The 26,777-nt window shown below is 44.4% G+C and overlaps 1 protein-coding gene across 3 annotated transcripts in view; it reads right to left on the reverse strand.

Annotated features, from left to right (window-relative positions):
• MAP3K15 (mitogen-activated protein kinase kinase kinase 15) overlaps nt 1-23,718 on the reverse strand; it is a 153,657-nt gene extending 129,939 nt beyond the window's left edge. The window contains exon 1 of one of the 3 annotated variants that reach the window (XM_021080807.2): nt 20,337-20,843. In XM_021080807.2, coding sequence (XP_020936466.2) covers nt 20,337-20,697 — 361 coding nt within the window. In that variant the 5' untranslated portion in view covers nt 20,698-20,843. Of the gene's footprint in view, nt 1-18,763; nt 19,216-20,336; nt 20,844-23,514 lie in introns of those variants that run through there. The other 2 variants (XM_085008681.1, XM_085008682.1) reach the window with 2 other exon arrangements.
• Nucleotides 23,719-26,777: the final 3,059 nt, after the last annotated feature.

Genomic DNA, 26,777 nt, shown 5'->3' on the forward strand with positions numbered 1-26,777 from the left:
GCATTTCTAACAGAACCAGAACAAAAAAATTTTAATTTATATAGAAACACAAAAGACCCCAAATAGCCAAAACGATCTCAAGAAAGCAAAACAGAGCTAGAGTCATCAGACTCCTTAACTTTATTTAATTAATTTATTTATTTGGTCTTTTTGCCTTTTCCAGGGCCATTCCCATGGCATATGGGGATTCCCAGGCTAGGGGTCTAATCAGAGCCATTGCCACTGGCCTACGCCAGAGCCACAGCAACGCAGGATCCGAGCCACATCTGCAACCTACACCACAGCTCACAGCAACACCGGATTCTTAACCCACTGAGCAAGGCCAGGGATCAAACCCGCAACCTCATGGTTTCTACAGACGCCTTAACTTTAGACTATTCTACAAAGCTACAGTCATCAAAACAGTACAATAATGGCACAAAACCAGAAACATAGATCAATGGATCAGGATAATCCATACACTTATGGTCAATCAATCTTTGACAAAGGAGGCAAGAATATACAATGGAGAAACACTCTCCAACATAAACCACAGCAACATCTTCTCAGATCCACCTCTTAGAGTAATGACAATAAAAACAAAAATAAACAAATGGGGCTTAATTAAACTTAAAAGTTTCTGCACAGCAAAGGAAACCCTCAGCAAAAAGACAACCCACAGAGTGGGAGAAAATATTTGCAAATGAAGTGACTGACAGGGATTAATCTCCAAAATTTATAAACACCTCCTACAACTCAATACCAAAGAAACCAAACAACCCCATCCAAAAATGGGCAGATCTAAACAGACAATCCTCCAAGGAAGACATATAGATGGCCAAAAAACACATGAAAAGATGTTCAACATCATTCATTATTAGGGAAATGCAAATCAAAACCACGATGAGGTACCACATGACACCAGCCAGAATGGCCATCATCAGAAAGTCTACAAACAATAAATGCTGGAGAGGGTATGGAGAAAAGAGAACCCTATTACACTGTTGGTGGGACTGTGAATTGGTGCAACCACTGTGGAAAACAGCATGGAGATGCCTCAGAAAGCTAAAAATAGAACTCCCATTTGATCCAGCAATCCCACTCCTGGGCATCTATCCAGAGAAAACCATGACTCTCAAAGACACATGTACTCTGATGTTCATTGCAGCACTGCCTGCAATAGCCAAGACATGGAAGCAAATAATGCCATTTGCAGCAACATGGATCATCCTAGAAATTATCATACTATATGAAGTCAGAGAAAGGTAAGTATGAGGTCACTAATATGTGGAACCTAATAAAAATGATGCAAACGAACTTACAAAATAGAAACAGACTCAGATTTCAAAACAAAACTAATGGTTACCAAAGGGGCACCTTGGGGCAGGGGGAAGCATAAATTAGGAGGTTGGGATTAACATGAACACATTACTATGTATAAAATAGCTAAGTACAGAGGACCTACCGCATAGCACAGGGAAACCTACTCAGTACTATGTCATAACCTATATGGGAAAAGAATATGAAAAGGAAGGGATATATGTGTATGTAAACTTACACAACTGTGTATGTACATCGCTGTATGATTGAGATGTGTCCAATTAGCAGTTTTTTCAAAAGGAACATGCCATATATAAGCAAACTATGTTTTCTCATGGAGGTGAATGGACACACTGGGCTTAATTTCAGACCACTTACAGCGAAATATTTGTAACAAACAGTGTGGCATGATTTAAGTCACATACATGTTGTTCTTCCAACAAGGAAAACAAAAAGCACAGTGTTACACTGCAAGCTAGGGTGCCTTCACTCATCACCCTAAATGGTAATGATCACTGTCATTGTCCTTGATGCCACACCTCACAGTTCCCACTGTGGTTTCCCTGGCAGCCTTTGAATACACTACCTTAAACCTTTAACTTCATCACTTGATGGTTCCTCTTTAGGTTCTTTCCATTCTTTTATAAAGGGATCTGTTTTGACATGACACTCTTTGGGAAATGTTTTGGAGACATGTTTCTTTCTTTCTTTCTTTCTTTTTTTTTTGTTTGGAGCCGCCTCCGTGGCATATGGAGGTTCCCAGGCTAGGGGTCAAACTGGAGCTACAGCCTACACCACAGCCACAGTAACGCAGGATCTGAGCCGCATCTGCGACCTACGCCACAGCTCAGGGCAATGCCAGATCCTTAACCCACTAAGCGAGGCCAGGGATCAAACCTACAACCTCAGGTTTCCTAGTTGGATTCGTTTCCACTGCGCCACGACGGGAACTCCTGGAGACATATTTCTTTTCTTTCTTTTTTTTTTTTTTTTGTCTTTTTGCTATTTCTTGGGCCGCTCCCTCGGCATATGGAGGTTCCCAGGCTAGGGGTCGAATCGGAGCTGTAGCCGCCAGCCTACGCCAGAGCCACAGCAACGTGGGATCCGAGCCGCGTCTGCAACCTACACCACAGCTCACGGCAACCCTGGATCGTTAACCCACTGAGCAAGGGCAGGGATCGAACCCGCAACCTCATGGTTCCTAGTCGGATTCGCTAACCACTGCGCCACGACGGGAACTCCATGGAGACATATTTCTTAAAGGCTTTTCTGACCAGCAGATAACGACCTCCTCTTCTAAAAGGTCAGTGTCCAGAGTGCCTGCTATGGCACAAACTGACTGGTGGCATCTCTGCAGTGCTAAGACACAGGTTCAATCCCCAGACCGGCACAGCAGGTTAAAGGATCCAGCAGTGCCACTGCAGCTTAGGTCACAACTGCCACTCAAATCTGATCCCTGGCCCAGGAACTCCATATGTTGCGGAGCGGCCAAAAAAAAGGTCAATGTCCTCCATCACCTTCAAGCTGTGGGTGGTCTGAGAGCTGAGGAGAGCGCTGCTGCACACTGCGAACCGTCAAGAGGGTACTGCTGAGCCTTTCTGCTACTGTGGCAAAATTGTAAGAAATGTCTTAATTTGTTCTCTGTTTCATTAAAATGACCATCAGTCAACGCAAGAGGACCCTTGGCTTTTTCATCTACTTCAACAACAATACTCTCCCTCTTTTTAACAAAATCCTGATGTTCCTTCCAGATCACCGCCACTTGGGGCCAGGACATTTACTGATGTTTCTTTCACAGATTCTGTGCTCTAAACTTCCCAAGTGGTGTCCAAACTCAAAGCCTGTGGAGGCGAACTGAGTTCCTTTGGTGGTGGTGGTGGTGACTCATTGCTAGATATGGGGTCATTTTTCTTTGCCATTCATCCCTTCTGATTTCCTTTTCTTTCTTTCTTTCTTTTTTTTTTTTCATGTGCCAATTTCCTTTTCCTTAGGTGGTTCTTTGAAAACGAATATGCAGAGTTGATGCATCAAGCATCAAGCATGCCTCGCTAGCCACAGGCTTTACCAAAATTATTTAGCAAGGACAAGTATTTTAGATGCAAGATTTTCATTCTCAGGACAGAGAACACGTGGGTTTTTTTGTTTGTTTGTTTTTAAACGAACTCATCCAGTAAGTCTTGAAACTTTAGTCTTGTGAGGTCATTCTCAACATCAAAATGATCTTTGCTTCCAGGTCACAGCCAACGTATTTGGAGGGATACACTGGAGGCCAATCAAGTGCCTTCAGCATGTCAACCATTTCTTTTTGTTCCATTGATGCTACTTCTTTGGCCCCAACCTTAACAGCCACACAAGGTATCTTGTATGGACAGAGCTAGTCTGAAACAATGCAGCTGGCATTGAGGATATTTTTGCTTATTGGTAAGCTTGAGAAGATGCGGAGATATTATATTCTGGTTACTACTGCTGCATGAAAAAAAAATCACCTCAAAATCGAATGGTACAAGTCTGACTTGTGGTTCCAAGTAAGATGGAATAAATACATTCCACCCTGTCTATCCATGAATGCAGCTAAAAAAAAAATTAGACACAAAGGACAGAAGAGCTATCTTTAGGAGTGTGAAAAGTCAGTGGTAGGAAGCAAATTGGAGACGACGACCAGATTTCAGAGCACCACCAAATCAACAGCAAGTTTCCCATTTCCCCCAGTCTCCCCCGGTCTGGACTAAAGGCAGCCAGAAACCCAGAACTGGGTACTACTGGGTGTGGACACAGAGAGCACCAGGAGAAGCCCTCTTGAAAAAGGCAGGAAAGGGGCCTCCTAATGCTCAGACAGATGAACTTCTCTACTTTTTTTCCTTTTCTTTGTCCTCCTGTACCCGCAGGCCCTGCAAGCCCACAATGATGCAGCAGAGACACTCAGGGGCAGTGGGGGCTATAGGTGCCTGGAACGGGGAGAGGGGGACCTCTTGCTCCCGTTGAAGGAGGTGTGGTCCCAAAGGCAGTGGTGGTGAATCTCCACTGTGGTTGTTGTTGTTGTTGTTGTTTTCTTTCTGAACTTCTGGCCTCAGACATGGGTCCAGTTGTGTGAGGCAGAGTGGGGAAAACCGAAGCCCCAGATGTCTGGGGCACAGCAAAGGGGAGGCCCAGTAAACCAGAAAGCCTGACCCCAAACAGCATTCAAAAGGCCTTGAAATCAGAACTGACACCACAATGAAACAGAACTTGGCAGCTTGAACCAACTAGGCCGACTGCCTGCTAAAGCCCAAAATGTCAACAGACTCCATAGGATATAAACAAGGCCCAGAATCTCATAAAATAATATTCAAAGTGCTCAGTATATAATCCTAAATTACGTGGCATTCAAAGAAGCAGGACAATTTCAACTCACATGGGAAAGGCAACGGACAGACTCCAATGACAAGATGACGGAGACCTCAGAAATATCTGACAATGACTTTAAAGTAGCTCTTATAAAAATGCTCCAAAAAGTGAGGGTAAACACTCCTGAAAAGAACAAGGCGGTGGGGGTGGGGGGGGGGGGTTGTGGGCAGAAACGGTCTCAACAAATAAAGAACCAAATGGAAATTTTAGGAGTGAAAAATTTAATAAGCAAAAGAAAAAACTCCCTAAATGGGCTCACAAGAAGAATGGAGATGACAAAGGGGTCAGAGAACGTAAAGGTAGTTCAACAGAACTGACCCAATCTGAACGACAGAAAAAAGAAAAAGGGTTTAGGCCCCAGTATAGAAGGATCTCCTAGAAATCAAGACCCTTTCCCAAAGACCCATAAACCAGTAAGAAAAAAAAAGGGGTGGAGAAGGGTTATGGACAGGTATTGCTCAGAAAAAAAAAAAAGGAAGTATGCTCAATTTTGCTCAGAGATAAGAGATCTCTTTGCTTGATAAGAGAAAGAGAAACTAAAACTATTTAGAGATTGAGATATCATCTCTCAACCATTAGATTAACAAGAGTTCTAAAGAATGGCTATCTGTTTTGTTAGTGAGACTGTAAAGATATAAATAGACCAACGACAAGTATTGAAATTAAAAATGTGATTAAAAAACTTCCAAAAAAAAAAAAAAAAAAACCAAAACAAGAGTCCAGGACCTGAGGGCTTCCTGGCTGAGTTCTACCAAACATTCGGAGAAGAGTTAACACCTCTTCTTCTGAAACTTTTCCAGAAAATTGCAGAGGAAGGAGCACTCCCAAGCTCATTCTATGAAGTTACCATTACCCTGACACCAAAACCAAAGATACCGCAAAAAAGGGAAATTACAGGCCAGTATCACTGATGAACATAGATGCAAAAATCCTCAACAAAATATTAGGAAACCACATACAAATATACATTAAAAAGATCACACACCATGACCAAGTAGGATTTATCCCAGGGATGCAAGGATTCTTCAATATCTGCAAATCTATCAAAAAACTGAAAAACACTACATCAACAAACTGAAAAATAAAAACCATATGATCATCTCAATAGATGCAGAAAAAGCTTTTGACAGAATTCAATACCCCTTCCAAATAAAAACTCTTCAGAGTGTGGGCATAGAGAGGAACTACCTCAGTATAATAAAAGCTATTTACAACAAACCCACAGCTAACATCATTCTCAATGGTGAAAAACTGAAAGCATTTCCACTAAGATCAGGAACAAGACAAGGATGTCCTCTTTCACCAATGTTACTCAACATAGTCTTGGAAGTCCTGGCCATGGCAATCAGAGAAGAAAAAGAAAGAAAAGAAATCCAAATTGGAAAAGAAGTAAAACTATCACTGTTTGCAGATGACATGATTCTATACCTAGAAAACCCTAAAGACACTACCAGAAAACTATTAGAGCTCATCAATGAATTTGGTAAAGTCACAGGATATAAAATTAATACACAGAAATCAACTGCATTTCTTCTTCTTCTTCTTCTTCTTCTTTTTTTTTTTGTCTTTTTCGAGGACCGTGCCTGCAGCATATGGAGGTTCCCAGGCTAGGGGTATAATTGGAGCTGTTACCACCAGCCTACACCACAGCCACAGCAACACGGGATCTGAGCTCCATCTGTGACCTACACCACAGCTCACGGCAACACCAGATCTTTAACCCACTGAGCGAGGCCAGGGATCGAACCCGCAAACTCATGGTTCCTAGTTGGATTCATTTCCACTGTGCTACAACGGGAACGCCTCAACTGCATTTCTATATACTAACAATGAAAGATCAGAAAAAGAAATTAGGGAAACAATCCCATTTACCATTGCATCAAAAACAAAATAAACCTACCTAAATAGACAAAAGATCTGTACTCTGAAAACTATAAGGCACTGATGAAAGGAATCAATGAAGACACAAATAGATGGAAAAATACACCATGCTCTTGGGTTGGAAGAACCAATATAGTCAAAATAACAGTACTACCTAGGGTAATCTACAGATTCAATGCAATCCCTATCCAACAACCAATGACATTCTTTACAGAACAAGAACAAAATATTTTAAAATTTGTATGGAAACACAAAAGACCTCCAATAGCCAAAGCAATATTGAATATAAAAAACAGAGCTGGAGGAATCAGGCTCCCTGACTTCAGACTCTACTACAAAGCTACAGTCATCAAGATGCTATGGTAATGGCACAAAAACAGAAATACAGTTCAATGGAACAAAATAGAAAGCCCTAAAATAAACCCAAACACCTATGGTCAATTAATCTATGACAAAGGAGGCAAGAACATACAGTGGAGGAAAGATAGTCTCTTTGGTGAATGGTACTGGGAAAACTGGATAACTGCATGTAAGGGAATGAAATTAGAACACTGTCTAACACCATATACAAAAATAAACTCAAAATGGATTAAAGACCTAAATGTAAGGCCAGACACTATAAAATTCCTAGAGGAAAACATAGGCAGAACACTCTTTGACATAAATCATAGCAACATCTTATTTGATCCACCTTCTAGAATAAAGACAATAAAGACACAAATAAACCAATGGGACCCAATTAAACTCAAATGCTTCTGCACAGCAAAGGAAACCATTAAAAAAAAAAAAAAAGGAAAAGACAACCGACAGAATGGGAGAACATTTTTGCAAATGACTCAACTGACAAAGGTTTAATCTCCAAAATATACGAACAACTCATACAACTCAACAAAAAAACAAACAACCCAAGTGAAAAATGGGCAGAAGACCTAAGTAGACATATCACCAAAGAAGACATACAGATGGCCATCAGGCACATGAAAAAATGCTCAACATCATTAATGATTAGAGAAATGCAAATTAAAACTACAATGAGGTACCACCTCACACCAGGTAGAGTGGCCATCATTAACATATCCACAAATAAATGCTGGAGAGGATGTGGAGAAAAGGGAACCCTCCTGCACTCTTGGTGGGAATGTAAAGTGGTACAACTGCTATGGAAAACAGTACGGAAATACCTCAGAAAACTAAACATAGAACTACCATATGATCCAGCAATCCCACTCTTGGGCATGTATCCAGACAAAATTTCCATTGAAAAAGACACATGTGCCCACATGCTCTTTGCAGCACTATTCACAATAGCCAAGACATGGAAACAACCTAAATGCCCATTGACAGATGAATGGATTAGGAAGATGTGGTACATATAGACAATGGAACACTACTCAGCCATAAAAAAGGACAAAATAATGGCATTTGCAGTAACATGGATGGAACTAGAGACTCTCATACTCAGTGGAGTAAGTCAGAAAGAGAAAGATAGACACCATTATCACTTATATGTGGAGTTTAAAATACAGCACAAATGATCTATCAACAAAACAGAAAAGGTCAAGGACATGCAGGACAGACTTGTGTTTGCCAGGGGTGACGGGTAGGGAGTGAGATGGATTGGGAATTTGGGGTTAGTAGATGAAAACTCTTTCATTTGGGGTGGATGGGCAATGAGATCCTGTTGCATAGCACAGGGAACTATACATCTAATCACTTGTGATGGAACAGGATGGAGGATAATGTGAGAAAAAGAATGTATATATACATATGACTGGGTCACTTTGCTGTACAACAGAAATTGACAGAACATTGTAAATCAATCATAATAAAAATGTTTAAAAAAGAAAGACAGTGGTATAATCCACACACAGGAATCTGATACTATCTACCAAAAATGACAGGTACATTTATTTTTTAATTTACAAGTATCACTTCTGGCTACTACTCACAAGTACATCTATACATGTATTAAATGATCCACATACAGAGTTATTCATCACAGCTTAGTAGACAAAAACTATACATCCAAATGTCCCTTAAAAAAGATACTGAAAAAAGAAACAATGATATATCCACCCAATGAAGCACTCCTCAGCTGTCAACAAGAGTAAGGAAGATTTCCATATTCTGATTGGAAAGGTGTCCAGGCTAAACTGTTAATGGAACAAAACAGGTGTAGAACAGTGTATTTGTCTGGTGTCTTTTGAGTAAGAAACGGAGAATAAGAACATATATTCCCATGTGCTTGTATTTACACAAGTGGTCCAACGTCTGTAAAGAACCAGATAGTCAATATTTTAGGCTTTGGGGGCCATATAATCTCCAGCACTATAGCCCCAAAGTGGCCACGGATGAATGGATATGTTCCAATAAAACTTTACTTACAAAATAAAGGCAGCCAATGTGCAGCTTGTAGTTTGCTGACAAGGGACATATAGAAACACTCCAAGGATACATAAAGAACTAAAAAAACTTAAGAGGAAACAGCACAGATGGGATAAAAATAGATGAACTGGACTTCAAAATTACAAACTTGCATGTTAAAGAATAATATCAAGAAAGTTCAAAGATAAGCCACTGGAGAAAATATTTGCAAATCATGTATCTGACAAGGAATTATACTGAAAATTCTTACAGCTCAATAACAAGATGACAAATAACCCAACTGGAAAAAAGGCCAAAAGATTTAGACAGACATTTCTCCAAAGAAGATATATGAATGGCCAATAAACATGAAAAAAATTTCAACATCCTTAATCATCAGGGAAATGCAAATCAAAACCAAAAATGAGATACCACTTCAAATGCACTAGAATGGCTATAATTTTAAAAATAAAGACAGAAAATAACGAGTGTTGGTCAAAGTGTGGCGAAATCAGAATGGTCATACATTGCTGATGGGAATGGAAAATGGTGTAGCTGCTTTGGAAAAGTTTTTTAGGGAGATCCTGATGTGTCACAGCAGGTTAAGGATCTGGCATTGTCTCTGCAGCAGTGTGGGTTCAATCCCCAGCCCAGCACAATGGGCTAAGGGTCTGGTGTTGCCAAAGCTGTGGCGTAGGTTGCAGCTGCAGCTCAGATTCAATCCCTGGCCCAGAGACTTCCATAAGCCATGGGTGTGGCCAAAAAAATTTTTTTGGGGGGAGAAGCAGTTCCTCAAAAGGTTAAATATAAGGTAGATGCAACCCAAGCATGCAACAAAAGAACAGATAAATAGAACAAGGTCTATTCATAGAGCAGATTATCATTCAACCTTAGAAAGGAAGGAAATTCAGGGAGTTTCCATAGTGGCTCAGTGGTTATGAATCCAACTACTATCCATGAGGATGTGGATTCGATCCCTGGCCTCGCTCAGTGGGTTAAGGATCCGGCATTGCCGTGAGCTGTGGTGTAGGTCGCAGTCGCGGCTTGGATCCTGCATTGCTGTGGCTGTGGCACAGGCTGGCAGCTGCAGCTCCAATTTGATCCTTAGCCTGGAAACTTCCAGATGTCACAAGTTCGGCCCTTAAAAAAAAAAAAAAAAAAAAAAAAAAAAGCAAATAAATACAGAGAAGAAGAAGGAAATTCTGAAACATGCTACAAATAGATGAACCTGGAGGATATTACGCTAAATGAAAAAAGCCACACACACACACACACAAATACAAACACTGTACAATTCCACATGCATAATGTACCTAAAGTAGTCAAACTCAAAGAAAGTAGAATGCTGGGGACAGGGCAGAGTTTCAGTTTTGTGAGACTGGTTACACAATTTGTATGCACTTAACACTACTGAATGGAACAGTTAGAAATGGTTAAGATAGTACATTTTACGATGCGTTTTGTAATCACAATAAAAAAATTTAAAAGAACATCAGTGTTACCATATGACCCAGAAATCCCACTGCAAGAGGAATGCAAGGAGTTCCTGTTGTGGAGCAGAGGAAACGAATCTGACTAGGAACCATGAGGTTGTGAGTCTGATCCCTGGCCTCACTCAGTGTGTTAAGGATCCGGCGTTGCTGTGAGCTGTGGTGTAGGTCGCAGACGCAGCTCGGATCTGGCATCTGGCATTGCTGTGGCTGTGGTGTTGGCCAGCGGCTACAGCTCTGATTAGACCCCTAGCCTGGGAACCTCCATATGCCGCGGGTGCAGCCCTAAAAAGATGAAAAACAAAAAAGGGAATAACATACTGATATATGCTACAACACAGACGAATCTTGAAAACACACTAAATGAAAGAAGAAAGTCACGAAAAATCAGTATTACATGATTTCATTTATATGAATAAACCAATGTGTAGAGACAGATAGGTGATACTTCCAGCCAGGCTGGAAAACAGAAGCCATCACACTCGAGGGGCTCCTGGCATTTGCTTTTTTGATCCAGGTGCTGGGTTACAAAGTGTGCACAGTTTGTGAAAACTCAGAGAGAAGTACACTTAAGATTGTGCCCTGGGAGTTCTCTTATGGCACAGCAGGTTAAGGATCTGGCGTTGTCACTGCAGTGGCCCAGGTGACTACTGTGGCACGGGTTCAATCCCTGGCCCAGGGAACTTCCACATGCCACGGGTATACGTCCAAAAAAAGAAAAGAAAAGAAAAGGAGATTGTAGCCTGTTATTGAGCTGTCGGGGGACTGACATTCATTGGGCACTTACTAAGTACAGGGCGCTGTGCTTCACTCTCTACCTAGAGACTTTTTAAATGGGGCTCAAAGATGTTAAGTAAGTTATTAAAGGTCACATAGCCTATAAATGACAGGGCAGAAATTAAAACCTGATCCGTAAAGCCAATGTCCTCTCCCCTCTGCCACACCTAGCACCAGGGCAGTGGAACGCAATGATGAATGTGCGTTGGCCAAGTTTCATCATGGATCTGTTTTGTCAGGTTTTATTCCAGAAGGCAGAGAGGCAATTTGCCTAAAGGACAACCTACATTTCGTATACTTTCCAGGATGGTGAGATGCAGGCAGCCTTGGTCCTACCAACTAGACTCAAAGCGCGCTGAATACTCATCCTGGGGCAAGACTGTCTCCCAGATGCTTGAGGCAAGGTGTCAGGCTTGGATTATCCAAAGTCACCTGTGTCAAACTGAATTTGAGATGAATCATGGCCCTCAATGTAAAAGTTCAAACTACGAAACTCTCAGAAGAACAGGCAGAAGAGTACCTGCAAAACCACACCCTGGGAGTTCCCGTCATGGCGCAGTGGTTGGCGAATCCGACTAGGAACCGCGAGGTTGCAGGTTCGATCCATGGCCTTGCTCAGTGGGTTAAGGATCTGGCGTTGCCGTGAGCTGTGGTGTAGGTCACAGATGTGGCTCAAGATCCCGCGTTGCTGTGGCTCTGGCATAGGCCGGTGGTTACAGCTCCGATTCAACCCCTAGCCTGGGAAGCTCCATATGCCGCAGGAGCAGCTCAAGAAAAGACAAAAAAAAAGACAAAAAAAAAAAAAAAGAAAGAAAACCACACCCTGGAAGAAGCAGGCAAAGATTTCTTTGAGAGGACACAGAAGGCAACCTTAATAGGAAAAGATCCTGAATTAGATATAATAAAAATTGAAATTTCCCGCTCATCAAATGTCACCCGTAAGTGATATGAATAAATGAGCCACAGTCTGGGAGCCAATGTTCACACAATATACTTCTGACAAAGCATGTGAATGCAAAATACATAAAGAACTCTTGTAATTCAATAATAAGACGACCACACAATTAAAGGGGTAAATGGCTTGAACAGACCACCTCACAAAGCAAAGAGCACATGAAAAGCACATGAAAAAGTGCTCAACATTATCGATCATCTGGGAAAGGTGAGTTAAAACCACAACAAGAAACTACTACACCCCCAACAAGCCAGGCCAAAATGTAAAAGCTCAATAACACAAGGTGTCATGAGGACATGAAGCCACTGGTCTTGGGCATTGGTGCTAGAACAGAAAATGGTATCACCACTTGAGAAAAGGTTTGGAAGTTTCCTACATAATTTAACATACACCTCCCCTTTCATGTAGCCGTTCCACTCCTCGGTATTTACCCAAGAAGAAGGAAAACATTTGCCAACAAAAGGCCTATATACAAATGTTCATGGCAGCTCTATGTGCAATAGCCCCCAACTGGGAATGATTCGAAAGTCCTGCAACAGGAGAATGGCTAAGCCAACTGTGATGTACTCAGGCAGTGGAATAGTACTTGGCATTAAAAAGGAACAAACTGCTGACAACATCCACAACGTGCAACAATTTGGATGACTATCAAAAAAGTCATGCTAAGCCAAGGAAGTCAGACACTGAAGAGTACACTTTGCCTGAGTCCATTTACACAAAACTCTAGAAAAGGCAAGTCTAATCTAAGGTGACAGGATAACGGTCATTGCCTGGGGCCAGGAAAGGGAGTAGAAAGGAGAATGAGTGGGAGGGGACATGAGGGAACTTTCTGGGCAGACAGAAACTATTCTGTGATAAGGTTTGGTGACCTTGTGGTGACTAAGGTTTAGTCATGTCTCCAAGTTGTACAACTAAGATTTGTGCATTTCAATGTTTTACATTAAAAATGTCTAAAAGTATGGTCAAGTATGGGGTGGAGGGTGGTACATAGAGATCAAGAAGAAATAAAGATGGCAAAATGTTGATAACTGTTGAAGCTGGGGAATGGACATGCTTGAAATTTTCCATGATGCAAAAAATTGAAGAGGAGAAAAAAATCACCTCCATTGACTGCTCCTGCTTTTCCTCTCCACCTCTGGGTCCAATTCTGAGCTGCCCCCCTGCAGACCCCAATTCCTGAGTGAACTCTGAGTCCTGCCCAGGTCCACCACTCAATTGTTTTCTGCTCTCCAATGCTCCACCATCAACCAAGCCCCAGTCATCACCAGGCATTCTTGCCAAGCCCCGTCACACCCACTAGCTCAAAACCTCTTCAAGATACTGGGAAACAAATTTTCCAGCTTGCTTTGCAAGAGTTTAGTCCTTTCCTGCCTATCGGACCAGGATTTAAACAGCACCTGTCTCCAAGCCTGATACTTAGAAAGTTTTAAAAGACACTTTATGGCTTAGGTTCTAAAAGTACATCTGTCAGCTGACTGCTAAGAACCAGAAATACATTTTTCCCCCTACCAATTAATATACGGCCAGTCATAGAGTGGGCCAGGCCCACAATATCTACCTACCCACTGTATACACTCAAGGCTGCAGCAGCAATGCCTTCATTCAATGCTACAGGTGCAATGCTTGCCTCATCAGCCAGGTCACCTAAGAGTTGAACAAAGTTCCAGGCTCAGTGCTGAGTCAGTAGCAGTAACAGCAGTTCAAAAGGAAGGAGGCTCTGGGAAGGAGTCCCATGGGCAAGCCAGCAGCCAAGTCCAGCAGAGGACAGCATAGGTCCGGCCAGGGGCTCCTGGCCCTGGACATACATACAGTCGTTGTTGCCTGGATCTGAGCAGGCCAGCAGGGAGGGAGGAAGAGTAGGGAAAGCTTCTGACCTAACAACCCTATTGTTAATCTCCTACCATACCTGTTTAAAATAAAATCACATTACATAAAATAAACATTATAGGGAGTGGCTCAGTGGCTAATGAACCCGACTAGGATCCATGAGGATGTGGGTTCTATCCCTGGCCTCGCCCAGTGGGTTAAGGATCCGGCGTTGCTGTGACTGTGGCATAGGCCGGCAGCTGTAGCTCCGATTCAAGCCCTAGCCTGGGAACTTCCATATGCAGTGGGTGTGGTCCTAAAAAAGAAAAAAAAAAAAGAGAGAGAGAGAATAAAATAGAAAAAAAGAAAATAAACATTACAGAAAATGTGGGCAGGAGTTCCTGCTGTGGCACGATGGATTGGTAGCATCTTGGGAGCACTGGGACACAGGTTCGATCCCCAGCCTGGTACAATGGGTTAACGATCTGGCATTGCCACAGAAACTATGGCTCGGATCTGACCCCTGGCCAGGGAACTCCACATGCCACAGGGTGGCAAAAAAAAAAAAAAAATGTGGGCAAACAACAACCAGTATTCCCCAAACACGATTCAAACCACTGTTTCCATTCCAGGGTGTCCAGTGTGAATTCTTCTAGTTTCTCCTCTTAGCTGTGTGGCACTCGGGAGAAAGGTTCAGATGCAAAAACATGTCATTAAGATGTATCATATTTTAACAAAATCACAATCCCACTGTGTCTACGCCCAGCCAACATTTTCAACACAGTTTCTCTAGGAAACCACATTCTGATTTCCTTTTGAGGATCCCCAACAAGTTTTGCTTCATCCTAACAGGAGAAACCAAAGATCATCCATATCCACTGAGTGCACTTCTAAGAAGGAGCTGATTCCTAGGTGCCGCTCAAAGAGTAGCAAAGAAAACGGCATCCGCTTCCCCGCCACTGAAGAGTTCACTGTCTGGCAGAAGATCATTAAATCAGTAACTATTTAATCCCAAGTGCGTTACTTGCTAGGAAAGAAAACCGCAGTATACATACACCTGACGAGGGTGGGGTGGGGAGGAGTCCATGAAGGCTTCCTTCAAGACCTGAAATGTGAAAGCTGAACGGGTTTGGGGCAGAGGAGGAGTGCCAGGTGGTGGAGGGTGCCAGGACACGGCGGCTTCTAAGCAGATGACATGGACTGGCATGCCCAGAGACTGGTCCAGCTCTGAAAGACCAGTTCCAAAGCTGTTCGCACTAACCTGGATGAGAGAAGTCAATGCTTGGGCCAAGATGGTGGCAGGGGTTATGTAGAGAGCAGTAAAGCATTTGGGAACCATCTGGAAGCAAGAGGCTGGATTGGGCAAAGAGGGAGAAGGTGGAATCAAGACTGACTCCTAGATTTCTGACTTGAGCTGCTCAGTTGATGTTTTAACTCATCCATGTTTAAAAAGAAAGTGCTATCTATTGCCCTTGTATCTGCTGGAAATACATGTGGCCCGTGCCCCGACCAGGTATAGATGGAGCAGCATCACAGCCACGTGTCCCACGGGACTGTCTTCCTTTGAATGTTCAGCATTTTCCAGAATAGTGAGGAAAGGGTGTGCCCCAAATCGTTATGTCTTAAGGCAGTGTTAAGGCTCGTTCTGAAGCAGGAGCCAATGCGCCTGTGGATGAGGCACGTTAAGGTCGGCCGAGAGATGCATTCGGGCATTTCTAGCAGCAAGCACGGCAAGCTCTATTAGTCAGGATAAGCTAGGCTATGCTGCCCCATCAGACAAATGCCCCGAATTTCAGGGGCCTACCTGCCATCTTGAACACACGACCTTCAAGTATGCCACTGTCAGAGGCAAAGAGAGATGGAGGTGGCATGCCATGTAACTTCCTCAGTTGCTTTCAAAGGGACACGTGTTGATGCTGCTCCCATTTCATTGGCCAGCACTCAGTGAAATGAGGGCTCACTGCAGGGGCCATCAGGGAATGTGGAAGAATCCACGGAAGCCTGGTGGGCATTCTGTCCGCCACGCAAAGCACCAAGCGATCCAAGAATCCACGGATAACATCATGGTGAAGCGAGGCCCAAGCCACATGAGAGGCAGCGAATAGAACTAGAGCCGGCCTCGTTTTAAACCACTGCAGATGCTTTTCTGTTGCAAAAATCGCAATATTACTGTTGGATAAAAACGAACAGAACCACTACAGTATCATTTAATACAAAAAGAAAAATAACCTAGCCTCCCAAGCCAGTGAAACCAGGGAAGAGGCTAGAATGTCTCCTCCCATCACTGGTATCAACCTGATGGTCCAGGCATTTCCGCTCTGTTTTCTTGGCTCACGGCATCATGGGGTGGGGCCCTGCAATTGGCATATATTATTATCAGTGATATTACGAGATGATATGCGGCCTTTCTCTTGGAAAGGCATGTCCTAGGAGACAACTTTCTAGCAGTTGGGCTGTGTTTTTTCTTTTTAAAATCTTCTTTTCTTACAGCCTCACCTGCGGCATATGGAAGTTCCCAGGCTAGGGGTCAAATCAGAGCTGCAGCTGCCAGCCTATGCCACAGCCATGGCAACACTCGATCTAAGCTGCATCTGTGACCTACACCACAGCTTGTGGCAACACCGGATCCTTAACCCACTGAGCGAGGCCAAGGATCGAACCTGTATCCTCACAGACTATGTCAGGTCCTGAACCCACTGAGCCACAATGGGAACTCCTGGGCTGTATTCTCATAACCCAAGTTGCACTCTCTTACCATTATTAAAAAAAAAAAAAAAACACTCCCAAATCTTAGAAGCCTGACTAAATAAAAGCTTCTCGCTTGCTTATGCAAAAACCAAAGTGGATGATCTTGATCCAACAGGTATCCTCAAAAGAGTGCATGAGGAATCCAGGCACCTTCCATCTTGTCCTATTGCCATCTTCTACAGTGAGCCTCCAAGGTCCCCTTGGAGGCCACAGAAAAGGCTGAGAGAGTATGAGAAGATATACTAGATAGGCATCACTCACACATGTCATTGGCCAGAACCAGTTATACCTTCCACCTGGAATCAAAGGGTGCTGGAAAACGCAGTCCCTGCTTCCCAGCAACAACGAGGAGCATCAGCCTCCTGGCCACCCAGCTACCTCTGCCAGACGTTATATCCTCCAAAGGACCCTTGCTAGAAAAAGGAAACCATCAGGATAGAGCAAAGTCAAATAACCTGGAGATGGGGGTCGTGGTCTTTGAATCAATGTTCAGGAAATGCACGGATTTCCTGGAGCAGATGCCAATACCTCCCAACATTTAAAATCACTGTGAACAGACTGAAGAACAAAATCAGAAGAGGGCCCCTGAGTGAGCAAAGCAGCACGTACGTGTGGTTCAGAGAGGAGGGCAGTGAGGGACAGGGCCTGATCAAAGGGGCGGCTCCTGACATTTGAGCAGTTAATCGCGAACTCAAGACAGCTGCGAGCAGCATCCCGGTGGAGGCCCTAACTTAGATTGGCCATTAACCAGCCAGCACACTCACTCGCGAGGACACCTCCAACAATCATACGGGGCCCTCTCAGGAGATACACGTCCTGTGCTCTACCGGGCCAGACCTCCCTGTAAGATTCGATACCACGATAAGTGGACTCAAATACAGCATCCTGGGAGAATAGTTTCCATGGGCCAAATGTTTTGGAAAGGATGAGCAAAGCTACCCAGGTCTCCTTCCTTCGCCATGTCGGAGGTTGCTCTGTGCAAACCCTCCTCCCACCTGACATAGGACATTAGTTCAAGTCATGACTGTGAATTATTATTATTATTATTTTTTTTTAGGGCCATATCCGTGGCATATGGAGGTTCCCAGGCTAGGGGTTGAATCGGAGCTGTAGCTGCCAGGCTCCACCACAGCCACAGCAATCCCAGATCTGAGCCGCATCTGTGACCTACACCACAGCTCAGGGCAATGCCGGATCCTTAACCCACTGAGCGAGGCCAGGGATCGAACCTGCGTCCTCATGGATGCTAGTTGGATCCGTTTCTGCTGAGTCGCAACAGGGACTCCATGACTGTGAATTATGTTAGAGAAATGGCACCTCAACAAAAGACGTCAAGGCATATCTAGAAGAAAGGATTTCTTCTAGAAAACAAAAGACACATTTTGTTCTCCAAATACTAGAAGTAACTTGCCCAATTTGGTTGTTCTACTGAATATGAGATTCATTTTTGAAGATGGATGACAGTTGCCAAAAGAGAGGAAAAATAAAAAAATGGTCCTTCTAAGGCATACAGAGGTGGCCACCACCTCTGCTAGAAGCAAAAATAACATCCCCCAGGAAAGTAAACACAGAATGACCACGTGACCCAGCTATTCCACATGTGGTGAACACCCAAAAATGTGAAAGCAGAGGCTTGAACAGAAATGTGTCCACCCATGGTCATCACTGCATTATTCGCAACAGCCTAAGACATCACGCTAAGTGAAAGAAGCCAGTCACGGCAAGACAAATACTGGGCAATTTCACCGACATGAGGCATCTAGAGCAGTCAAATTCAGGAGTTCCCGTCGTGGTTCAGCGGAAATGAATCTGACTAGCATCCATGAGGACGCAGGTCTGATGCCTGGCCTCGATCAGTGGGTTAAAGATCTGGCATTTCTGTGAGCTGTGCTGTAGGTCGCAGACGCGGCACGGATCTGGTGTGGCTGGCTGTGGCTGTGGTGTAGACAGGCGGCTGTAGCTCCGATTCAACCCCTAGCGTGGGAACCTCCATATGCCGCAGGTGTGGCCCTAATAAGCAAAAACAAACATACAAAAACAAAACCAAAAAAACCCTTACTAGTTAGGATGAGGTACTGAGAAATGATTTCTTCCAGACCAGACCAAGGTCAACCAAAGGACGCACACAATGCAGCCGAACATTCTAGACAGTCTGGACACAGAGCAAGAAAAGGTGACGCGCCCTTTGTGTAGCTCTGGAATCAAAAACCCAAGATTTCTGCCTGCATGAACCTTCACACGCAACCAGCAAGAAGCGTCAGCAGACGAAGGCTTGTTACACACACACCCTCCCCTAGAGAAGCAAAGCCACTGCACACCCATTTTTCAGAGTTGGCACCAGCAGGCAGGAGGTTACAGTTGTGCCTAATGGCAAAAGGGACATTTAACCATTCAGAGGAGAGTCTGTTCAAATGAATGGAAGACAAGAAAACCGAGTGGTTCCAGGTGAAGGTGGCTCCTGAACAACTTTTCTAAAAAGACGCTGTGCTGAAGAGCAGACGCCCAGTGGTCAGAAATGTCACGGGAGTGGTTTTCCAAGTGCCCAGCTGCCACTTGTTTGAACAAGCCTGATACCCCGCCCCCCTTCCAGCTGGGGAGGATTTGCTCTGCAGAAAAAAAGATCCCTGCAAAGAACGGATGGTAACAAATCTAGCTTATTATTTCAGCACGGTGTGGCCAGCGCCTTCAACGCTTCATTTACCTTCTCACAGTGCTTTTAGGTTTAGGAGAGGCGTGTCACTCCCTTTGCACCAGGGGAGAAACCAGGGAATTACTGTCTCACCTACAATGCTTGTGAATATCACCCAATGGCCAGAGGCGTGTCACATATATTCCAGAGGTTCCCTATGGAAAACAGGGAGGCAACACTCCATCCCACAGCTGGAAGAACGAGTGCCAACCCAACGCATTGATTTAAAGCTCGGTTCTTAAGGCACACTTATCACAGTGAGCTGAGTGTCTCCATCCAGCAACGGAGGCGATCCTGAAGGCCAGAATGCTTGTGCATTTGGGCTAAAATATATCCATCACACTGGTGGCGGAGCACAGCCCCACTGTCAGTCTGGGTTGGGGGCAGGACTTAAAGTGTGCAAGAGAACACTGGGGCATTTCTAAGAGGAGGCCCCCACCCCCAAATGTAACGCACCTGTTTCCACTCTTGGCTGCAAAATGGAATCACCAGGGCAGCATGAAACAATCCCGAGGCCCCAGATCCTCACGTCATTGGTCTGGGATACAGGCTGGGCATCAGGAGGGTTCAAAGCTCCCTCAGGTGATTCTAATGTGCAGCCTGGGCTGGGACCCGCTGCGGCAAGGGCCTTGCCAGGAATGAGAAATTAACAGTTGGGTAACCGGTGGGGAGGGGGATTCAGCCTCCATTGGGTTATAGGCTGTTTCTTGGATCCTCTGATGTTTCAGAAAACTGAAGAAGAAAGAAATGCACACACCAGGGGCCTCTGTTTTCCTGTCTGTAAAAGGGCACGATGCTACCTCCTCTCCCCTCCCCCCAAAGGTAGGGTGGCCCTGTCAAGAGGCAGGAGGTGAGAGCTGGGGAGGAACTGATGCCCGGGATTGTGCGATAAGGAAACCTGACCGGAGTAGGGGCGGGGAGTGAAAGGGGGCACCCGCCTCACCTGCGTCGTAGAAGGCGTCGAGCACCGCCGTCTCCCCGAAGTCAAGCTCCCCGAAGGGCACGGAGATAAGGTGGGCGCCCTCGGCCTCGCAGGCTCGCAGCAGGCACTGCCGCGCTCCCTCCTCGGGGCCGCCGACCGCGCCGCCCTGGGGGCTCTCGCTGCGCACGTATACTGCCCGCAGAGCCCGCCGCGGCCCGCCCCCGCTCTCGCCTCCGACCCCGGCGCCCTCGGCCGCTCCATCGGGCTCCAGCGGCCCCGCCGGCCCCGCGGCGCCCTCGCCCCCCGGCGGCTGCGAGCCGGGTGGGGACTCGGCCGCCGCCCCGAGTGCCCCAGCCGCGGGCGCCCCGCCGCCGCTCTCCATGAGGCCGCCCTGCGCGCCCTTCCTCGTCCCACCTCCGCGCGAGTGGCTGGTGGCTGCAATCTGCAGAGGGCCACGGGCAGTCCCGGCACCTGCTCCCGGGGGCGGGAAGGGAGCTGGGGGACCCAGCGCCCGCCGGTGGCCCCGCGACGGGCAGGTGACGGCGGGGCCCCTCGGCTGCACAGAGAAGCTGCAGCCCCGCAGCCCCCGAGCGCCCTTGGACCGCCCGGGAGAGAGGGGCGGGGGCTGGGGACGTCAGGGCGAGCGGAGGGCGGGGGGAGGCCTGGGCAGGGCGGCGGGGCAGGAGCCCGTAGGGCGCCCCCTGCCGTTTCCCCCGGGCAGCGCCCTAAGAAGGGCGGATTCAGGAACTTGAGGCTTTTGTTGCTGTTGCCATCCCACCAGCATTAGGAATCCCATTCCCCCCCCCCCTCAAAACAACATGAGGCTTTTCAAGCAGAGTAAAAGCTCTTTCAAAGCGCTGGTTGGATGTAAATATTCAATTCCAAATAAATACAGATGGAGTTTTCACCCAGAATCGAAATAAGGTGCCTGTGTGTGCTGTGTATGTGTGTGTGTGTGTTTAGGACCACATCGGCGGCATATGGAGGTTCCCAGGCTAGGGGTCTAAATCGGAGCTGTAGCCGCCGGCCTACGCCACAGCAACGCCAGATCCTTAACCCACTGATTGAGACCAGAGATCGAACCTGCATCCTCATGGATACCAGTCGGGGTTCGCGATTGCTGAGCCACGACGGGAACTCCAAGATGCTTATTTAAAACCTCTCCGATTTTATACTCCTTGTCCCCAGCTGCCAAGAGCGCGGCCCTCCTGAGCCCATGCCCTGGAGAACCCCTTATCCCAACTTTTGCTGTGACCTTGACAAAGCACTGTGATGCTCTAGCACCAAATTTTGTTGGCCTGGAAAATAAACTCCAAATAGGCTGCATGCTCCATCTATGAAATGTTATGAACCCAAAGGGCCCTTTTCCTTGGGTCTTACCTCATGATTTTAGGCTTGAATATTAAAAAGTAGTATTACTACCGTAGGTAGTACATGTATTTAAAAGATAGGATGCACCGGATATGGTCACAGGGTTTGGGGGTTTTGTTTCTTTTCATTTTAAATAAGAAATAACAGTTGTATCGAGATATAATTCACAAGTCATCCAATTCACCCATTTAAATGGTTTTTAGTTGGAATTCCCATTGTGGCTCGTGGTAACGAACCCAACCAGGATCTGTGAGGACACAGGTTTGATTCCTGGCCCTGCTCAGTGGGTTAAAGGAGCCGGCATTGTGGTGAGCTTCAGTGTAGGTCGCAGACAAGGCTCAGATCTGGCATTGCTGTGGCTGTGGCTTAGGCCTACAGCTGCAGCTCCGATTTGACACTTATGCCAAGAACTTCCATACGCTGCAGATGCAGCCCTAACAAGACCAAAAAAAAAAAAAAAAAAAGTTTTTAGCTTATTCATGGAGTTGAGCAGCCATCACCATACTCAGATTTTGAACATTTTCTTTTCTTTCTTTTTTTTTTTTTTTTTTTGTCTTTTTGCCTTTTCTAGGGCCGCTCCCACAGCATATGGAGATTCCCAGGCTAGGGGTCTAATCAGAGTTGTAGCCACCAGCCTACACCACAGCCACAGCAACAGCAACGCGGGATCCCAGCCGCATCTGCAACCTACACCACAGCTCACGGCAATGCCGAATCCTTAACCCACTGAGCAAGGCCAGGGATTGAACCCGCCACCTCATGGTTCCTAGTCGGATTCGTTAACCACTGAGCTACGACGGGAACTCCAAGATTTTGAACATTTTCATCACCTTCCCCCAAAACCCGGTACCCATTAGCAACCACTCTCCACCTCCCCCAACACCCCTAAGCCCTAGGCAATCTACTTTCTGTCTCTATAGATTTGGCTATTCTGGACATTTCATATAAATGGAATCATACAACGTGTGGAGAAAGGTTCTCATTTGAGTATATACCTAGGACCTCTGGGTCATATGGCAGCTCTATGTTTAAGCTTTGGAGAAGCTGCTACTGCTTTCCAATATGACTACACCATTTATATTCCCACCAGCAGTGTACAAGAGTGCCAACTTCACACTCTCATCAACATTTGTTAATGTCTTTTGATTATAGCTATCCTAGTGGGAACGAAGTTGTACCTCACTGTAATTTTGATTTGTGTTTCCATTAAAGATTAATGATGTTGAGCATTTGGTCATGTGGTGATCCTCTATTTGTATCACGTCTTTGAGGAAAAGTCCATTTGGACCTTTTGCCCATTAAAAAAATTCTTTTTATTATACTTGATTTACAGTGTTCTGTCAATTTCTGCTGTACAGCAAAGTGACCCAGTTATATATATATATATATAATTTTTCTCATAATATATTCCATCATGTTCCATCACAAGTGATTACAGTTCCCTATGCTATACAGCAGGACCTCAATTGCTTATACATCCCAAATGCAATAGTTTCCATCTACTAATCCCGAACTCCCCGTCCATCCCACTCCCTCCCCCTCCCCTTTGGCAACCACGAGTCTGTTTTCTATGTCCATGAGTTTGTTTCTGTTCTATAGATAGGTTCATTTGTGCCATATTTTATTCCATTGTCCATTTCTAAACAGGGTATTTGTCTTTTTTATTATTGAGTTGCAAAAGCTCTTTATATATTATTACTACAAATGCCTTATCAGTTATGTGATTTGCAAATATTTTCTCCCCTTCTCTGGGTTGTCTTTTCATTTTCTTGATGGTATCCTTTGCAGCATATCATAAGCCATTTGACACCAGCAGGATATGTCTTACCTTATAAAACAACATTTTGGCTTCTCTTCATGTTTCGGTGATAATGCTGTCCATCCTTCCACCTCACCCCAAAAAGAAACCATAAATCTTTGGAAGAATCCAAAGAATTCCTGTCCTGATAGAAATTAGCAATTACACAAGTCCCATCAATGTGCACTCTCTTTTGTGGCCAGTGAATGGAAAATGGGCTCCGAGGAAATCTGTAAAACACACAGACCAGAAAAGGAAAGCTAAAGAAAAATTTAAACACCTCTGTTCTAATATTTTTTTAAATATGATACTATAAAAGGATACATTTTCTTTATAATCTTATAATGTATGATAATAGTTTTCCTTATGTGCCTGTTTGCCTGAGATTATTTTAATGACTGGCGCAGCCTTCAGAGGGGCAGAGATGCCCATTTCACAATTGTTTGCCAGTATCTTGCTGTTGTCCCTACTTCAGTCTTTCTTCCAGCCCTCACTGGGCTCTGCTAAGTGAGGCTCATAGGAGTTGTGAATTCTGGCTTGAATAGTATCTTCCTCTAAACACAACCCCTGGTGAGTAAAGAACGTGGCTGACAGGCACCTTCCTCGCAGTGGCACACACAGCCCAATTTCTCATCATCTCTAGTGACTTGTGCACCTGAAACATGCCCCAGTCCCTTCTTCTGATGTCCTTCCTACCTCCCCTGCCCCAGCCCCAGTGCAAAATGCTGGATTCGTCTTTTCTGTTTAGTTGAACAACTGTTCTGTTCTTACCCCTGCCTTGCCCCTTACTAAATGCACGTCATGGCAAACACTTTGCCTCAATGCAGAGATGTCATTCAGACTAGAACAGGGAATTGAAGAATACAGTAGCAGCACTGTAGCTGAAGAGCAAGATTGAATCTAGGCATTTTTCTCATTTCCTCTATTTCATTTTAGGCTGGTTATTTATACTAATTGTGGTCCAGCTAGTTAGTTCTTGGACTCGCTCAAAAAATATTGTAAAAAATATTTTCATCACCATTTGAGTGGCAACTTCATTACTTTTTTCCTAAGAAAATACATTATACCCAAGGGCCAACCAAAGAGTGACAAAAGAGAAACAACTGGGTTGCACAATATCATATGTGTTTGGAAAAACACTAACATATAGAGTAATTCAACAAGGATTTATTGGGCATCTATTATGTGTCAGGCACTGTCCTCGTTGCTGAGGATGTTAACGTGTACAAGATGGCCAATGTCCCTGCCATCATGTTATAGACAGATAGGTGGATGTGGCTATAGACAGATATACCTGCATACAGATGCTACAAATATTGAATGGACATAGATTGTTGCACAATAAAGTACAAGAAAAACAAACAGGATGGATGAGCTCATAAGAAGCGTTATGCATAGATTGTATATAAAATACTAGTTTATGGAATATAGGTGAAACTCATGGGATAGTTTAAGTACACATGAGTGAGCAAGTAGATTGTGAGAAAAAGGTGGACTTCATAAGACGAATTAAAAATAATAAGTTATTATACTACCCAAAGCAATCTACAGATTCAATGCAATCCCATTCAAATTACCCAGGACATTTTTCACAGAACTAGAACAAACAATCCAAACATTTATATGGAACCACAAAAGACCCAGAATCGCCAAAGCAATCCTGAGAAACAAAAACCAAGCAGGAGGCATCACTCTCCCAGACTTCAAGAAATACTACAAAGCCACAGTCATCAAAACAGTGTGGTACTGGTATCAAAACAGACAGACAGACCAATGGAACAGAATAGAGAATCCGGAAAGAAACCCTGACACCTATGGTCCATTAATCTTTGACAAGGGAGGCAAGAACATAAAATGGGAAAAGGAAAGTCTATTCAGCAAGCATTGCTGGGAAACCTGGACAGCTGCATGCAAAGCAATGAAACTAGAACACACCCTCACACCATGCACAAAAGTAAACTCCAAATGGCTGAAAGACTTAAATATACGACAGGACACCATCAAACTCCTAGAAGAAAACATAGGCAAAACACTCTCTGACATCAACATCATGAATATTTTCTCAGGTCAGTCTCCCAAAGCAATAGAAATTAGAGCAAAAATAAACACATGGGACCTCATCAAACTGAAAAGCTTTTGCACAGCAAAGGAAACCCAAAAGAAAACAAAAAAACAACTTACAGAATGGGAGAAAATAGTTTCAAATGATGCAACCGACAAGGGCTTAATCTCTAGAATATATAAACAACTTATACAACCCAACAGCAAAAAAACCAATCAATCAATGGAAAAATGGGCAAAAGACCTGAATAGACATTTCTCCAAAGAAGATATACAGATGGCCAACAAACACATGAGAAAATGCTCAACATCGCTGATCATAAGAGAAATGCAAATCAAAACTACCATGAGATACCACCTCACACCAGTCAGAATGGCCATCATTCATAAATCCACAAATAACAAGTGCTGGAGGGGCTGTGGAGAAAAGGGAACCCTCCCGCACTGTTGGTGGGAATGTAAACTGGTACAGCCACTATGGAGAACAGTTTGGAGATACCTTAGAAATCTATACATAGAACTTCCATATGACCCCGCAATCCCACTCTTGGGCATCTATCCGGACAAAGCTCTACTTAAAAGAGACACATGCACCTGCATGTTCATTGCAGCACTAGTCACAATAGCCAGGACATGGAAACAACCCAAATGTCCATTGACAGAGGATTGGATTCGGAAGAGGTGGTATATATACACAATGGAATACTACTCAGCCATAAAAAGGAATGATATCATGCCATTTGCAGCAACATGGATGGAACTAGAGAATCTCATCCTGAGTGAAATAAGTCAGAAAGACAAAGACAAATAGCATATGATATCACTTATAACTGGAATCTAATATCCAGCACAAATGAACATCTCCTCAGAAAAGAAAATCATGGACTTGGAGAAGAGACTTGTGGCTGCCTGATGGGAGGGGGAGGGAGTGGGAGGGATCGGGAGCTTGGGCTTATCAGACACAACTTAGAATAGATTTACAAGGAGATTCTGCTGAATAGCATTGAGAACTTTGTCTAGATACTCATGTTGCAACAGAAGAAAGGGTGGGGGGAAAATATAATTGTAATGTATACATATAAGGATAACCTGACCCCCTTGCTGTATAGTGGGAAAAAAAATAATAAGTTATTTCTAGGACATGCTGCACATGGAATATATGATGGAAAAAACAAGAGTATCACTACAGATCCATAAAAATGGAAAGACCAAGTCATTAGGTATGAGCGTGC

Source organism: Sus scrofa, chromosome X (genome assembly GCF_054392235.1).
Source record: "Sus scrofa isolate SSC_HxYL_T2T_F1_AM1 chromosome X, Sscrofa_HxYL_maternal_Yorkshire_Landrace_v2.0, whole genome shotgun sequence".
Taxonomy (NCBI): domain Eukaryota; kingdom Metazoa; phylum Chordata; class Mammalia; order Artiodactyla; family Suidae; genus Sus; species Sus scrofa.